The 17,475-nt window shown below is 41.1% G+C and overlaps 1 protein-coding gene across 1 annotated transcript; it reads right to left on the bottom strand.

The window, feature by feature from the left end:
• Positions 1–3,334: 3,334 nt before the first annotated feature.
• On the bottom strand, positions 3,335–17,252 carry CAT (catalase). Its single transcript, XM_030239819.2, has 13 exons — positions 16,984–17,252; positions 12,885–13,056; positions 11,901–12,011; positions 10,428–10,558; positions 9,701–9,805; positions 9,243–9,368; positions 8,642–8,833; positions 7,763–7,915; positions 7,508–7,646; positions 6,355–6,485; positions 5,925–6,032; positions 5,292–5,378; positions 3,335–4,865 (listed from the first exon to the last, which is right to left on the bottom strand). Exons 1-13 carry the CDS (start codon positions 17,047–17,049, stop codon positions 4,800–4,802), a joined length of 1,587 nt encoding a protein of 528 aa, XP_030095679.1. The 5' UTR covers positions 17,050–17,252; the 3' UTR covers positions 3,335–4,799.
• Between the last annotated feature and the right edge of the window lie 223 nt (positions 17,253–17,475).

Here is a 17,475-nt window from a genome sequence, read left to right as displayed (position 1 = left end):
GGACCTCCTAATTCAGGCTCCCTGCAAGTCAAAGTGCAATTAAAAAAGAGAGCTGTGAATGTTTCCATTGTTTGAGGACCCAACAGTGCCCCAATGAGGAGAGGTGTGCAAGAGGATTGAGCAAGACTGAGATGAAGGGCTGTGGGTATATATGGAATAAAGCCTAAGCAATACATGGATCAATGCCAGAGCAAACAGTTGCCAAGTTTTCCCTGGGTTATCTCTGAGCAATCTTAGCAGTATCAGTTAGAGATGAAAGGCTGCCTGCACTCCCTCAGGAAAATTCAGGATAGCTGGATGAGATTTTGCAAAAAAGATATCACTGAGAGGCCCAAAGAAGGAAACACATACAAATTAGTTATATAACCCAACAGAAAAGCATAAACAAACACAGCCCCCCCCCCCGCAAAAAAAAAACCCAAAAAAAACCCCAACCAAAAAACCCCACTTCTGTAAAAAAGGTATGGTACATGAAAACAGAGTGAAAAAAACAAAAACCCAGCATCAGCAGTATAGTATCTTATTTAAATGTGAACAATGATGAAAACAATACAAAATAATAACTGGGTTACTCTAAAATACAGCCTTGATTCCTGCAGCTCTGAAGGGCAAAATTTCATTTTCTTACACTAGTATCTTGGAATTAGAAGTACAGGGAAGACAGTTCCTACTTGAAATAATAGTAAAAATTTAAATTCAAAGGGAAGTAGTTTTCCAATAAAATCTCTTACAAAAAGTACTGAGTGGCTGCAGCACCTTGGACTCTGCACACACACAATAAGTAGGAAAAAAAAACCCATTTTTTCATTCCTGGTTTTCCAGCTTCCCTCAACAAGGTCAAGAGTGTTGCTGAGACCTTGTAGAGAACACAAGAACTACAATTCAGTAGAAATTCTGTATTTTCATTCAGTTTGGGGAGTGTTGCAACTGTAACTGAGTCTGTAACCAGTACCTGCCATCACCCTCCTTCCTCAATAAATCTTACAACATGTAAACACACGGTGAAAGATTGCCAAGTGTGGAAAAGAGAATCATACAATAGTTTGGGTAGGAAAGTGTATCTACTTCTGTGTCAATCCTGAATCAATCACAGGGACAAGGATTTGTTGCACTGGAAAAAAACCCCTACCAAACAATTAAAACAAGTTCCCAATCCTCGTCAAAGTTTAAAAAATGGGGAACCTGAGAAAAACAAGCAAAGAATAAATACTAAAATTAACAAACACAGCAAATCTATATAAGGGATTTCTGTGGTTCATCACATGCTATGAAACAGGAAAGGAAGATTTCCTTCTGACTTGGTCCATTAGAGATTTACAGTATTTGAACTGCTCTGAGTAGCAGGATGTAAAAATATTTAGTGGGTTTTTTCCTTTAAAAAAGCAAAACTATCAGTTTATCAAGCTTCAGTCTGTGATCTGAGAATAAGTTTCAACCCAGCTCTTGAGGGCCTGCAGTGCAAGGATATTTCCAGCTGCTCTGGGTTGAAGTTTGACTTTAGGTGGAATTCCAGCATGACGAAGTCCAAGCTTTCATCAGACAATTAAACCACACGAGCTCTGCTCTGTTCTCCAGGCTGGAAAAGTGTCATCATCAACAGTCACCTATCAAATACTTCACTTGTTATTTTTACACCACTGCCTCCTTGTTCAGCCTTCATTTGCTTTCCCAGACTGTGTAACAATGCACCACTGTATAGCCTTTTGCAAACACATGGCTGGTTTGGGGAATCCTCTTCATCTTACTGATCCGTCCCAGCTGGAATCATCCTGAATGTCACAAACCTGGCAAAACTGCCTTAAATTCATTTACAATAATCAAAAGAGAGCCTCAGGTATTTTTCCAGCTCTGTGCAAAATGACCTTAGGCCTCTGCTGAGGTTTAATCTCCAGTGTCAGAGTTGCGGTTATGCTCAAGTCCACCTCTGAATGCCACGACGTGTGTTATGGCCACTCAACTTTGACCCCAAACATCAGCTCAGAGTGAGCTTTGCAATATTACCTGGGGAGGGCAAAGGTCAGGCTTTACCCTGCACTGCAGACCTCTGTGTAATTTGTTATCAGCAGGAGATAAGAACACACAACCTGTCAGTGGATTGATTCACTTCAGCAGTGCTGAGTTGGAGCCCCAAACCCCACAGCAATTTGAACTCAGTGTAGAGACAGTCACAGAGGGCTCATCTAGTCCAACCCCCTGCAGGGAACAGGGACAGCTTCCACCATCCCAGGCTGCTCAGAGCCCTGTCCAACCTGGCCTAGAACAATTTCAGGGATGTGGCACCCATCACCAACCTTGAAGCCCTGAGCTAAGTACTCATCACCCGCATAAAACATTTTGAGAAAATGGTGACTCACCTGCCTGCAAGAATTCATGGATCAGATATACAAACAGAGAACAAACAGCCTTCTGCAAGATGAGCAACAGATATGGAATATTTGGCAAAACAAAGTGATTGGTTCACTGGAAGGTGAAATTATGGATACCCAAACACTGCTTAGCAGGCAATTCCCATCAATGAGCTGCACTACAGAAAGGAAATCAGGGCTTTTACAAAATCTTTGAAGCACTGCAAAGTCTGATCCAAACCTATCTCACAATTTTTCTCCTTACATAACATTTAGCAATCCCATGAACTTCCTCATCTTCTGGCACAGCTCACTACAACAAAAGTGATTCTGAAATTTGCTCAAGGTTTTTGGATATTCAAGTTCAAATATATTGGGGAAGGGAAAATGACTTAGGAATGAAGGCCCATTAAAAGAAGAGGTACTGCTGGAGAAGCTGTAATTTCCCAAACATTAGTTTTCAAATAAATTCCCAAATCCACTGCTTGAGATATGCATCTAAAATAAAACAGTAAGAAGAAAATGTTGAGCAATTCTGCTTTAGAGAGAGATCGCTGAAATCATATCACAACCTGGCAAAGGAATGTTTGATTTTAACTGATTACAAAAACAAAACAAAACTGCTGTTCTGTCATGTCAACAGTCTCTTTACTCTCAAAATAAGGAGCTGTAAATGGATTTATTGTCTTATTTATTTGGAGAAATAACATTATTGTTCTTCCAGTGTTGCCTAGTGCTCTCCACAGCTTTGTGAAAAGTTTTCTGTACACTTGTCACAGCCAGTTTAGCATGGAACACAGGTCATTTAAGTCATTTAAACACAACTGTGGAGTTGAAACGTGAGTTTTTAAAACAAAGGAAGCTGCAAAAAGTACATCAAACCTACATCTTCTGCACCACCTCCAGAAAAACAGATGAAGGGGTCTATGAACTTCCTAGATTAACACAAACTATTTAAAGACATTTGCACAGAAAACATGTTGCCAAGAGATTTTTCATTCTATTTATTTCAGAAATAAAAGAAGACAACAATATTAATCACTTAGCAGACACAACCAAAATTAGAAGATCAGGCCTTGTTTACTCTTTTCCAAAACTTCTCAGAATTCTCTCCAGCACAAAATATTCCCACCCAAAATTTAACAGAAAACATTTAGTATCTACTCTTTACCTGCCACCATTCCTGGGAATTCTTAAATCAGGAACACTTAAATCAGGAAGTAATCCTAATCAAAATACAACTCAAGGCAGACCCAGAAATGCAGTGATTATTGACAAATCACCCCCAAACTGCTATGATTTGAATTTTTTACATTTGCCTGAGTTAAGAGCAATAGCTGGGCTCTGAAATGCTTTACATTTAGCTTGGACAATAATTATCACATAACTGGGGTCCCAAGTTTTTTTTGCACAATTTAACTAAACTGTAGATGCTGGCTAACATTACAGCATGCCTCAATTCAGGTTTTAGACATATTTGCTAGATATTTACATTCATACAAACATGATGCCTTAATTAAAAGATGACCCTGAAAATTAGCTCTAGCTTGATCAAGAAATAGCAACAGCAGATTATTGCAGTAAAATTTGAATTTCAGCAACCACTGGAAATGGTTTTGAAAGTTCTTGATCTTAAATTTCAATATTAATGTATTAGGTGGTTTATTTCTCAAACGTTTGGCATGTTAATATTTTTCTATTTAAATTCTTACAGATTAGAAAGAACAATTTACTCTCCTAAAGGGTTATAAGGTGTAATCAATTCAGCTGAACAGTGCATGGAATACGAAAAGATCTTTGCTATCTCCCTTATGACAGTTATATCCCAACACAGCATTAGTAAGCAAAGATTATCTTAAAATATATATTGGGAACAAAATTGAACTGTATTTAGATTAAGTTTTGTAGTTAGCTTTGTCTCTATCATAAGGAAGGAGACATACCAACATTTTATTCAAGGTACTGGGTATCATTTTATTTCTGGAAGGCCAAAAATGAAATTCCAAAGATGTGTTTACAAATATAGACAGTTATTTTATTAGAAATACTGAACAGCATCAAGTTTTCAATCAGTTTCTCCATGAGGGCAATCACAGTGCCCTTACAGAAATGCTATTGTGTGATTTAGCCAAGAAAGTTGTACAACAAAAAAAAAAATTAGCAGTATTTTGATTAAATTTCTGTTTACTCCTAGAAATCAAGAAAATTTCTTAACCATGAATTGTTTAAAAATCCTCTAAGTTGTTATCAAGCAGTAAAGCACTAGTGTTGAAAGGCACTAGGATTGGAGCTTGTGTTACCTGGTTTCCAGTACAGACAGCACTTGAGCTCTCAGTAAATCACACCTGTAAAACACTCCTGTGCTTGGGCCCAAGTCTGCTACATTCATTAAAGTGTTGGACAGATTCTTGTGCAGCTGGAAGGATGCAAAATTCAGAGCAGATCTCTGCAGATTTACAGGTTGGATCTTTCCTTGACAGACATACGAGTTGTAGACTGCGAGTATGTTCTAATTACATCCTGAAAATAAAGCAACAGAAAAACTCAGAGCAAGATCCATTTAAAGTAAAGGACTGCAGGAAAAAATTAAATCAACTGAGTTGTTGTTCTTTGGAGCAAGCACTGAGCCCAGGAAAGGCTTATGGCAATGTTTCATTACCATCTCAAAGGGTGGGTAACCAACCTGAACAGATCTTGTATCATGTACAGCGACCTTCCAGAAACCCCACAAACCTCAACTGAAACAAAGTCTTTGAACATCACCAGTTAATCAACATTTAATTGTTATTAGAGTGATGTTTTCTTATTTTGCAATTCTACAAGCATTGACTTCTGGCCTTTACCTCAAATGGGGATCAAGACTAATTTCTCATGTTATTGGATTTACAAGAGAAGCCAAAATAACTCACAGCCAGTCAAAATGCAGCTACAAAAGCATTACTGTACCTTTTTCCCACCCTCAGCATTGTATTTGTCCAGCAAAGCCTGGATACAGGCTCCATAATTAGGATGAACATCAGTGAAGTTTTTCACCTGCACAGGAAGACAAAACAGAAAAGGCAACAATAATTGTTTTCCTCTATTTCAAGGGGGTTCTTTACCACACTTCCTGGGATACAAGCAGTAGGTATCATAAGGAAGAAAAGTTTAATTCTAATCAGTTATAAACAAGATATGAACATCTTCAAACACAATTTCTATTATGCCACACAGAGCTCATTCCCAATTTTAAACAAAGTTGCCCTGATAAGGATAAGGATCCAATCCCTCCTTGGCTCTCACTGCCTTCTCCCTGTTTAGAGCAAAACCTTACTCTGGTAGTCATCTGACTTTTGGAACACCAAGTTAAACACATGTTCCACATCTATCCCATTCTTCCCCCCAGGAGAAAGTTACTTTAACATATTATAGACTGATGTTATATTGTGTAAATAGGCAAATATTTAAGTATGAGAATTCCTGAGTAAGAAAAAAATCCAGCCTTTTCAGAGAATTCCTGATCTTCCTTTACAGAAACCATTATAACAATGTTACCAGACTGGTAGAAAACCTGGAATAAACCCCAAAGAAGGCACTTACAGCTCGTTTCTGAATGAAGAGCTGGGCATCCTTCAGATGATCTGCAATGTTTTTACACAGCCTCTGGCGTTCTTCCTCGTTCAGCACTTTGAGGTAGAATTCTCGCACCTGGCCATTGGAAATAAAGGTTTATTTTGATAATCCCAAAAGTGGATAAGATAGCTTTCACTTCCTAGTCAAGTAACTCTTAAAAGATTTAAAAGGCAGCCAATCTGTCAGGGTTTTTCTTTGGCAAACTTGCCAACAACTCCTTCTCCAGACACTAATGGCAAGAAAATAAGTCAGAGCCTCTACCTAAAAATGCCCAAAATCTGAATTTCAGATTCTGTGAGAACTCACAGAATCTGAAATTCAGAAAAACCAAACTGACACACACCCTACACACTCCTCACTGTGTGGCAAGCAGCACAAAGCCTTTCCAGAGCCCCACCTGGGTCACGTTGTCCTCATTGGCACTGTTGAAGCGCTGCACGTCCCCTGAAGCAAACATGCGGCTCTCCTTGAGCCGGGGCTGATCCTCGGGACCAGTGAAGCTGTTTGGGTAATAATTTGGGGCACCACCTGGGAAAAAATAATTCCCAAACCAAATCAATCAGATGTCAGCACTTTCAAGTAAATCAGAAGACAGAGGATGTTATTTGCTTGGAGGAATCTAAATCAATTATTCAGTTACTATAAGTTTAATTAAAAACAGCTGACAGCATTTTTCTGTCAACACCTTCAAGCCAGTACTTAACAGCACCCACTACAAAGCATTTCCACAGCTTTTTTCAGGGAATATTGATTGATTTAAAAAATAAGAAAACCTGGCCACTCTCACAACAATATTTCTCAATAATAATAGAAAGTCATGGTTGAAGTTTAAGGCAGCATAAAAATACAATCATTTACATATCTGAAATACTACAATGCTTCCCTGTGTAGGGGTGTATTTTAAACACCTAATGAACTAAGAGAACTGCTTAAAAATAAATTCATTATCTGTTCTGGGACAAGAGCAGCTGTCCTCAAGTTCCTGCTTTTCAAATATTTCCCTCTCCTCCCTCAGCAAGTGCCTGAGTTCATAGCCCAGAGGAACACATATTTTGGCATGAGACACAGCTTAAGTACATCCTTGTTTACTCTCAGGTGGAAAAAAGCCACTATTGGGCAAACCCTGACAGAACAGAAGCTGCTCAGTAAAGGGGAAGTGACAGCTCTACTCTTGTCATTTTCACTTTTGTCTTTCACAATCTCTCAGAAATCTGAAAGCAAAGCAGTTTAGTGAAGTGGACTGAGCCAAGTCAGTCTCTAAAACCTGACTGCAGGTATTCTCCCACAAACTGATTTCCTGTTAAAGGCCTTTTTATTAAGTTTTAAATACATCCTAGGCTTCACTTGTTTTTTATACTTTTAAATAAACTCCTCATCTTGTATCCAAACATCCCAAGTCTCCTTTTATTGGATTAACAGACAAGATACACAAGCATTCTACACAAGTATGTAAAGATAATAAACATGGATCTTAAGCCCCCTGTGAACTGAAGAGAATGCTGCAGCCCATGCCTAAGCATCATTATATTGAAAGCTGTTTTCCTAGCTACCTTGGTTGTCAGACACAGTCATTGGCCCATCCCTCTGGTAGTTGGCCACTCTGGCTCTGAAGGGACAGTTGACAGGGATCTGCAGATAGTTGGGGCCCAGGCGGTGTCTGTGGGTGTCAGGATACGAGAAGAGACGTCCCTAAAACATTGAGCACAAACATGAACCACCACTTGTAAAACACTGGGGCATGTCAACTCAAAGCTTTCATAAGCAGCAAAGTAACCAGTGCTCCTCAGGTCACACCTCCTGTTTACCTGCAGCATTTTGTCAGGGCTGGGCTCAATTCCAGGAGGCATGTTGCTAGGGTCATAAGCCATCTGTTCCACCTCTGCAAAGTAGTTGACGGGATTCCTGTTCAAGACCAGCTTTCCCACAGGGATGAGAGGGTAGTCACCATGAGGCCAAACCTGTAAGACACAACACACATCCAGTAAAATTAACATTATTACAGTATTATGCAGCTTAACTGCCAGGCAGAATTCACCCAATTTCAATCTAGGTTAAGAAAATACATTACTGAGTTTCTTTTCTCTTAACAAACATTGAGGAATGTCTTATTTTAAGAAGCATTTTGCAATTAACACAGATTATTGATGCAATTTATTTCATCATCCCAGCATAATCTCAGCACTTGAGTACTTGAACGAAATACCCGCAGGCCCTTGAAAAGCAGCCTAGGGAAGCGGGCGTGGGTGGAACTGGTGGCACAAATGTTTTCAGCTCCTTCAAAATGTTTAACTGGCTTAATTGGCCTTTTCTTTGCCATCTGAGCTGCACTTTTAAGTTCAAAGGTCTTTAGCCACTTGGGTAGAACAGTGTTAGAGGTAAAAAAGTTTATGCAATGCTAGTTTATGTTGGCATCCTTCAATGACACATTCCTAGGAGCAGCTATTGGAAGTGGGACAAAATGACACCAGCAAGGCTCAGGGTGTGACTCTGATCTGAGATCATGCTTCTGAAGTGCCATGGGACCTACAGGCCTGGAATCAAGCCCTACCCGTATTTCCCTGAGAAAGAGTAACATCAGATATACCACAACTATAGCTTCATCTCCAGAATTCCTGGCTCTACAATAAAGAATATACTTAAAAAAACTACCTGAAACTGAATATTCCCGGAATTATCAGACATACCTTAGTCACATCAAAAGGATTAAATGGGAACTTCTCTGCTTCTTCAAAGGTCATAACCTGAATGTAGAAGGACCATGAAGGATAGTTCCCCTTGGCAATGGCATTGTAAAGGTCCCGTATGGCATAGTCAGGATCAGTAGAAGCCAATCTTCCTGCTTCCTCTACAGAAAGGTTTTTGATGCCCTGGTCAGTCTAAAAGCAATGAAAGCACCAGTTACAGCATGCAGAAAGTACTGCAAAGATGATTCATCAAGAATGGATTTTAACAAGATTTATAATCCAAGAATAAGGTTGTCCAAGTTCTAACTTCCAGTAACTTGAATTTAGATTTATAGTACATTCAACAGCTGCCTTCCAGGTAAAAATCAGTTCACTGATAGAGCTCCATTAACAAGAGACAGATGCCCAAAGAAGAGTTTCTTACAGTCTAGTAAATGAATAGAAGAAGAGAGATACCTCTCCTACTGGTTAAAGGTATGAAACTGATACTCAGCAATGACTCCACACATCTTTGAGCCTGAACTAAACTTGAAAAGTCACAGATCTTTATGGTTTTTATCCAATATGATGTACAGTTCCAATTAAAAAAAAAAATCAATACCTTGGCATGGAATTTGCAGTAAACTGCTCTTCCATCAGCATTAACCAGTTTGAAGGTGTGTGATCCATATCCATTCATGTGGCGAAAGCCATCGGGAATGCCACGGTCACTGAACAGGAAAGACACCTGAAGAGAGGGATCAAACACTATGAATGGGCTCAGCATATCAAGGAGAAAGTCTCCACTCCAGAATAAGTTTGTTTATTGTGTTAATATGCATCACTGGGAGCTATGTTGTCAGGAATTCCTTGAGGAATTTATACTTTAAGTGTTAATGAAATAAAACTGACTCCCCTGTAAGCATAGGTAAGTATGAATAATTTAAAATAATATTTAAATAAAATATAAATTAGACTATGTAGACTTTTAAATCAAACATGGAAAAGAGAGAGTTAAGAACCTGCTATCATAACATGATTATCTTAATCGTACAAAATAAAGTCACGGGAGAAGCTTACTTGATGCAAAGACTCAGGGCGAAGACTCCAGAAGTCCCACACCATGTCTGGATCCTTCAGGTGAGTCTGAGGATTCCTCTTTTGGCTATGGATGAAGGATGGAAACTAATTTGTCCAGAAGTGGAAAAGGAAAAAGAGAGAGAAAGAAAAAAAAAAAAAAAAAAAGAAAGATGTAAGATTACTGAAAAAAAAAAAAAAATTTACACTGCCATTCCCTTCCTGCCAAACACATAAATTCACAGACCAGTCAGTAAAACTAGAGTAATGTCAAGCATTCACAATTAAAATAAACAGAGATAAAGAATGCTTTCATTTTGTGGTTGATAAGGTGAGAGATACAAGTGTTCAGATTTGTATACCTGTGTTTATGTGACTCAAATTAATACAGAGATACTATGAAATATCTGTGCAGAACTCCTGCACTCAAGGAAAGCCCCTCTGCTAGCTGCTGTCAAACTTATGCCAAAAGACCAAAAACTCCAGATTTAATAAAAAGAACTGTCAAGAAGCCTTTGAAGTGAAAAGTTCAAGTGAAAAGAATGAAACCATGGAAGTTATCAAGCTTTAGTTCTTTTTTTACTTTTGTTTGAGGACATCTTTCCAAGTAAAAAATGTTCCAACAATCTGACCAACAACCAAGTTTTTGCTTCTGAGGGAAGCCAAAACAAGATTTGAATGAACTTTTGGGCTTTCTCACAAAGTACCCTCACCTTTTGTGCTTACTCACCAACATTGCATCCCGAATAAAGAAGATGGGAGTGTTATTTCCCACAAGATCCCAATTCCCATCCTCCGTGTAGAACTTCATGGCAAAGCCTCGGGGATCACGAACTGTGTCAGCTGAGCCAGATTCTCCAGCTTGAAGAAATACATGAATACACAGAAGTGTTAGGATAGGAAAGGTATATAAACACGACCTGAAAATCTGCCATAAAATCCTAAAAGAACAAGGTTTATTGCAGTCTATTCTACACCAAGGAATTGTAGGAATATTTTCAACAATACTTCAGGCACTGTGAGTTTTCAAAGTGTAAAGCCAACCAAGCATCCAGGCCACAGTCAAAAAAAGGAAAAAAGCCAGTATATCCACTTGAACCAATTAAGAGTGGAATTTGCATTATCGCTAAGAGAGACATCATCAGATTTTAAGGCTGAATCATCTAAACCTGCATTTGTTTCTGTGCACCAAATCCCAGTGGGAAAGCTCTCATCTGAAAGGTAGCAATCCAACCAGCGTTCCTAATAAAACACTATGGAAGAGCTGTAATCCTTTTAATTCCTCCTGCTTCACCCAGAATGGGACTTTCAATGGGAATCTACCCAGAGCACAAGGGCCTAGCACAACACCTGAGCAGAAGTGATGCAAAAGTGCTCAGAACAGCTAATGCTGAATTGTGATGAAATCAGAAGGACGCTCATTCTCTCGTTAAAAACCTTGTGTATTCCAAAAGAGCAGGGAGGGAACGTGTCCAAACAGGGCAGGCAAAGGGGAGGGAAGGATGCAACAAGCTGCTCCAGCAGCAGTCTACATTTCAAACTCAACCCCATGTCCTTAGACTGTACAATACTCAGGACAATTTAAATCCTAAGGGATTTAAGACTGGAAACAGCCAGTGGGCCAAAGCCAGCAGCTCCCTGAGCCTTGCTGGACTACTTTTTTCTCTCTAATACTTCCAGAATTGAATCCTCATTAGGATTTCTTTTCTTTTAAATACATCCACATCATGAATTATAATTTTTCTATCAGACAAGCGACTGATCACAATCAGCTTTACTAATAGCATTCAAGATTTTGCTAGTTTGTGCATTCCAGTCTTTAAGAAATCAGAGCTTATTTATGGAAGATCATTTGTTTTTATTTGCCCAGCATTTAGTTTATATCATTCATCCCCAAGACATCCCTGCAGCATAAGAGATCATAGGTATTTAGCTTGTAAGTGTTGATTGTGATCCAACCAGAAACAAAACAAGCTTTCTGTCAGAAAAAAAGAGCTGGGGCTGCCCTCCCTCTCACATTTCAGACAGAAAAGTGTCTCCAGAGAGCTCTGCCAGAAAGGGGCAAAAGCTGCTAAGGTCTTCCATGTAAGTGAATTTCAGAGAAGATGAAGCAAGCTCTGCAGACACCCTTAAGTGCTCCACAAAGCAAACAGTGTTCTCAGGGCACACATGCAGAAGACACAAAGTGAATTTAGAGCCTTACCAACAGTGGAGAAGCGGATGGCAAGCGGAGTTCTTTTCCCAATGTGCTCAAACACTTTTGCCTTACAGTACTGGGTGATATCATGAGTGACTTCAAAATAGCCAAAGGCTCCTGAAGAACAGCAAGTTCAAAATATCAGATCTAGGTTCCTTCCTCCCACTCCCAGCTTGTCTGTTGTTAACATACAACTTAAAGTCCAAGGGAAGCACACCAGTTTAAACAATGCTCTAAACACTCCATTTACTTTCACAAAATGAAACTGATTAAACACAAATTACTTGCTCATTCTCTCCTCCTTAACTGACTGTTACCAGCTCCCAGCAGCAGCAGCACAGAAAATGCTCTTCTGCCAAGATCTGTGTATTCATCTGGGAGCAAAGCAGGTATTTCTTTAATCCTGCTATGAGTTGCAGAACTTTTGGTGCACCTGTAAGCCGGGTGAAGCAACACAACCCTTTCCACCCCCACACAGAGGAACTTTTCCCATGTACAGTCACATTTTAAATACAGCCCCACATTTGCTCATTCTAGGGCAATGCATGACAAAATTCAAGGTACTAATTTTACCTTACTAAGATCAATAATAATTTTTTTAAAGTTTAGGCTTTTTTAATTTAAAAATTAGATTATCAGCTTGCTTTGGCAGACATACATTAGAAGACAAAGCTGAATTCTCTATTAAGTAACATGCAAACAACATTAAATACAGATGGGGAGGAACAGACAAAAGAAGCAGAGACAACAGCAGATACAGTAAAAATTGAAGGGCTATAACCACATTTTCTCTCATTTTTGTAAAAAAATTTTAAGTGCTTCAAGTTTTGAGTTCTTTTAAACCAGGCCTTAACACTGTTGTTTATACAGATTTATTATAGCTAGTAACACTAAAACATAAATAACAATGTAATTTATGCATCACAACCTACACATTTACTCAAAAGCTCTTTAATGCTACACAGAGAAAATGTGTGATTTTAAACATACCTCCTCCTTTTGCATGCACAACTCTTTCAGGAATCCTCTCTCTGTCAAAGTGAGCCATCTCATCAGTGAAAACAACATCTTGGACAAGAAGAGGTCCACGTGGCCCCACTGTCAGAATATTCAGCTTGTCCCCAATGGGGTTCCCAGCACCTGTGGTCAGGACATCTGGTTTCTGGAAACAAGAGAAGGTCACAGTCAACACCAGAAATTAAAAGCCCTCTGAATCTGAGCCATACAATGTGCATGACTGTTCAACCATTATATGTCACAGAACACAGCAACAATAAATGGCAAAATGACTTCAGATTTTGGGGGAAGTCACAGAACATACAGATGTTTACCTAAATTACAGAGCTAAGTTTTAGGACAATTTAAGAAGGGGAGTTGAAGTAATGTAAAATCCAGGAATGTTTTCTGTGGTTCAGAAATGTTTCTTAAGACTACTGATCTCGCTTCAAGAAAAATATGGATGGGGAAAAAACACTAAAAGAGGAGAAGCTGTTGGAAAATAAGGGAGAAAGGAGAGGAAGAAAGTAGAGACATAAGGAAAGAGCTACAGCCAGACTAAAATGGGGTTTCCTTAATTAGCATTGGTCTGGAAGAGTTATGGAAAATAACAGGAACACCTGAGGAATCATCATTTTAGATCCTGCACCATGCAAGGATGAAGATTAACACAAGCCCTAAGAAGCTCTGCTGCCAGGAAATGTCCTACAACTTCAAGGAACACCTGCACTACAACTGAGTGCACTCCTGTGGTATTGTCCACAAGGGTCCCAGGATGAGGGAAGAGACGAGAAAGTTGACTCCATGTATCAGAAGCTTGATTTATTATTTTATGATAGATAATATATTAAAACTATACTAAAAGAATAAAGGAAAGGATTTCATCAGAAGGCTAAGCTAAGAATAGAAAAGGAATGAATAACAAAGGCTTGTCTCTGACTGAAACAGTCTGGACAGGTCATCTGTGATTGGCCCTTAATTGGAAACAGCCTGATGAGGCCAATCACAGATTCCCCCTGTTGCATTCCACAGCAGCAGATAAGAATTGTTTACCGTTTGTTCCTGAGGCCTCTCAGTTTCTCAGGAGGAGAAAAATCCCAAGGAAAGGATTTTTCATAAAACATGTCGGTGACACACTCCTACTTTCTCATAAGAAGCTTCCAGTAGAAAAGACTTCATCTGCATCACATGTGGGGTTATATGCTCCTCTATGGCAATATTCCTGTTTTACTGGGTAGTGTGAAAAATGTAGTGAGAATGACCATCAGGTCTCTGGAGCTGATGTGCCTCAGCTCTGTTTTTCCTGGAGTACATTTATTGTTAGGAACCTTGTAAAGGACTTAGGAAGAACACGGAAACAAACAAGGACAAAGGAAAAAATAAAGAAAATAAACACAATTTGCAGCGTGGCGAGCTCAAACAGAGTGACAAATTCCAGCTAACAATAAATCACAGCTTGCACTAAACTGACATAATTCCATATGGGTTCTCTGTCCACACCATCCTAGCTGAAGCATCCACACACCTGAACCCCATCAGCATAAACTCCTTCAGCCCTTCCTGACTAGTTCTCCTCCTTTAAGGTTCTATAAATGAAAAGGGAAGGTGGAGGGAAGGAAGAAGCAATTCATGATGAGAAAAGCATTCATTATTCTAACAGCGACTGCATGGGGTTCCAATTCTTACCCTAAGTTCTGCTTTAAAGGGGTTAATTACTGCAAACAGACAAAATTTCCATCTGATAGAAGACTTTATTCCCCCCAAAAGGCAAGCCACAAAGGCAAGGAAAGAACAATTATTCACATCCACACCCAGAACTCTGGATGAGACAGAGAACACTGGGAGTTCCAGACACCTTTGTTTCACTCAGGTCCGTGAACAACCACATAAAAGACATTTGACAGGATAAGTGCATTTCCACTGTGTTTCTACTAATGTGCAACACACTCCAGCTGGCTTGAATTCCCAAAATATCCACCTTCTTTATTCCTCCTTCACCATTTCATTAGCATAAAACTTTAAGCCTAAATCCAATTCCCCTGGGATGACTGGAACCCTCAACTACACTGAAATCTGCACAAACATTTTCAAAGACAATAAGTAACTGGTTACAAACATAAACATGACGTTCAGAAACTTACAGGAAAGTCAAATAAAGCCAAATTTGTATTTCAAGTCAAAGAAACAAACATCTGCTTAAATCAAAAGATTATCTATAGCTTCTCATGGGAAATATGCAAGAGTAGAAATTGTTCTCAGTATATTTTCCACTGCTTATTTATTACAGACAAGACTATGCTATAATGCCAATATTTAAGGCCACTAGAAGCAGTTGCTAAAACCACCACTCGTTGACATTAAGGCTATAAAAAAAATTAACAGCTTTGTGGCTGTACAGTCTCCTTTGTGTAGGCAGACTTTCTAGTGTGCACATTAGAAGTAAATAATATTCATTTACTTAGTGGATAGAGATATTCACTTTAGCTTCAGGATAAAGTTATGTGGGGCACACAAGTAAATTCCAGAGAGGAAAAAAAAACACACCATAGGTTAAAGAAGAACTCTCATACTACTTTTGGACCTGAGTGTGTTTGATGCCTGTGTTTTCATCTGGTAGGGAGCTGCACACAGCCCAAGCCTTGATAGGTAAGAACTTTCAAATCTGTATTTCATTACAGCACTAACCTGCCCTGACAAAAAGAAGGGAAGGAAAGCCAGGAGAATTTTAGTCGCTGCTGTGGTAAACAGCACACATCAAAGTACACACTTCCAGGCATTACTGATACTTTGCACCTCATACAACTCACTTTAAAATTCCAATAAGTCCTCTCTACTTTCTATCTTAAAGTCTCATGACTCCTTATGCAACACAGACTGGGTTGCCTCCCAATCTCCAAATTAACCTTGGCCTCTTTTCAAACACTGCTTTGCTACAGAAAAGCCAACATCCCTACAAAAAGAATTACTCACGGATAAAAAAGGAACTACTATGACACATGCTAGGTTATGATGGAGTCACAAGTCATCAGGTAGTTTTCACACTGTACCTTTGAGAACCGAGAGAAAAAATAAAATTAAAACGACTTAACAGCTCCAGTGGAAACTGAGACATCCACTTGCATCTTGCCACTTAAAACCAGCACAAAGTGTACTCAGTAGCAAATACACATTTCTGTCAGAAACAACACATGGAAACTGTCATAGTGATTTGATGAAGAAGGGAAGTGAACTCTTGCAACGTTTCCACCTTAATCTAAATATGTGGAGTCTATTCTACATCTTCAGATGACTGAGTGCTGTTGATTACATGCCCTTATGATTTCAGTCAGCCATTTGTCCCAGTCCACTTCATAGGATCAGAGAATAGTTTGGGTTGGAAGGGATCTTCAAGGTCATTGAATTCCATCCCCTGCCACGGCCAGGGACACAGGGACACCTTCCACTATCCCAGGTTGCTCCAAGCCCCGTCCAACCTGGCCTTGATCACTTGCAGGGATGGGGCAGCCACAGTTCCTCTGGGAAACCTGTGCCAGGGTCTCACCACTCTGACAGGGAAGAACTTCTTCCTAAAAAAATTCACTTCGATCTGGTCACGAAGAATACGCTGAGTGGGAAGGGAGCCACAAGGATCACCGAGCCCAACTCCTGGCCCTGCACACACTACTGAACGTGCTTTATCCTTTTTATTACTCCCTTGTCACAGTTGCACCGGCCTCGGCCGCCGTGACAGCAAACCGAAACGCAAACTTCTGATTTAAGACAGAAAAAAATCGCCCCCATCCCCGCCCGCGGGCCCACGGCTGGGGCGCAGCGCGGCCCCGGCGCTGCCTGGAAGGAGCGGCCGGGGCCCGGCAGCGCTGACCGCCCTTGTCGCTCGGGGCCAGCTGGCAGCCTCCACCCCTCCGCGCCTCGCTGTTCCCGGGCACGGCTCCAAGCCGTGGGGACGAGGGCGCCTCGCCCTCCACCGCTGCCCCGGGGACGCCCGGGCGCTCGGAGCGCCTCACCCCGCAGGGCCCTACGCCCGCCGGCGCCGCGGCTGCCAGGGGGATGCGAGGCACGGGAGTACCGGGGAGCGGTGGTGCCCGGCGGGTACCTGCGAGCCCCGCTGGTTCTTCCACTGCTTCAGCTGGTTCGCGGCGTCGTCCCGCCCGTCGGCCATTTTGCGGTCTCCGGCGACCCCCGAGGCAGCAAGGGCGGCGCGGAGGGGAGCGGCGGAGCTGCGTTCGCTCCCGGCGAGGAGGCAGCAGCGGCGAGGAACTCAGGCCGTGGCCCGGTCACGCTGTCAGCCCGCGGGGACCCTGCGCCGCCGCCACCGCCGCCGCGTCCCGCCCGCAGCAGCCGCGGGTAGCGGGAGGCACCGCCAATACAGCTCCGCTCCCGCCTGCGCCCGCCCCCGCTACCTCCTCGGCCAATAGAACCGCGGCCATCCACCATCGCAAGGTCTGATTGGTCTAAACGCACGTCAATCATGCGCAAGGAAGCGCTGCCCCTGCTCCCGTTGTGAGACGGGGGGGGGACGCTGTCGGATTCCTTTGAAATTGGAAGGAAATTCACCAATATGGAGCTGCAAATGGATTTTCCGGCT

This window comes from Serinus canaria, chromosome 5, assembly GCF_022539315.1.
Source record: "Serinus canaria isolate serCan28SL12 chromosome 5, serCan2020, whole genome shotgun sequence".
Classification (NCBI taxonomy): domain Eukaryota; kingdom Metazoa; phylum Chordata; class Aves; order Passeriformes; family Fringillidae; genus Serinus; species Serinus canaria.
Note: the sequence above shows the minus strand (reverse complement) of the source record. Positions and strands in the feature narration are given on the sequence as shown.

Coding starts and splice junctions, on each gene's coding strand:
- CAT (XM_030239819.2), bottom strand. CDS start 17,049: ATGGCCGACGGGCGGGACGACGCCGCGAACCAGCTGAAGCAGTGGAAG. Junction 13,057..16,983: donor AGAACCAGCGGGGCTCGCAG/GTACCCGCCGGG, acceptor TCTTGTTTCCAG/AAACCAGATGTCCTGACCAC. Junction 9,806..10,427: donor TTATTCGGGATGCAATGTTG/GTGAGTAAGCAC, acceptor TGGACAAATTAG/TTTCCATCCTTCATCCATAG.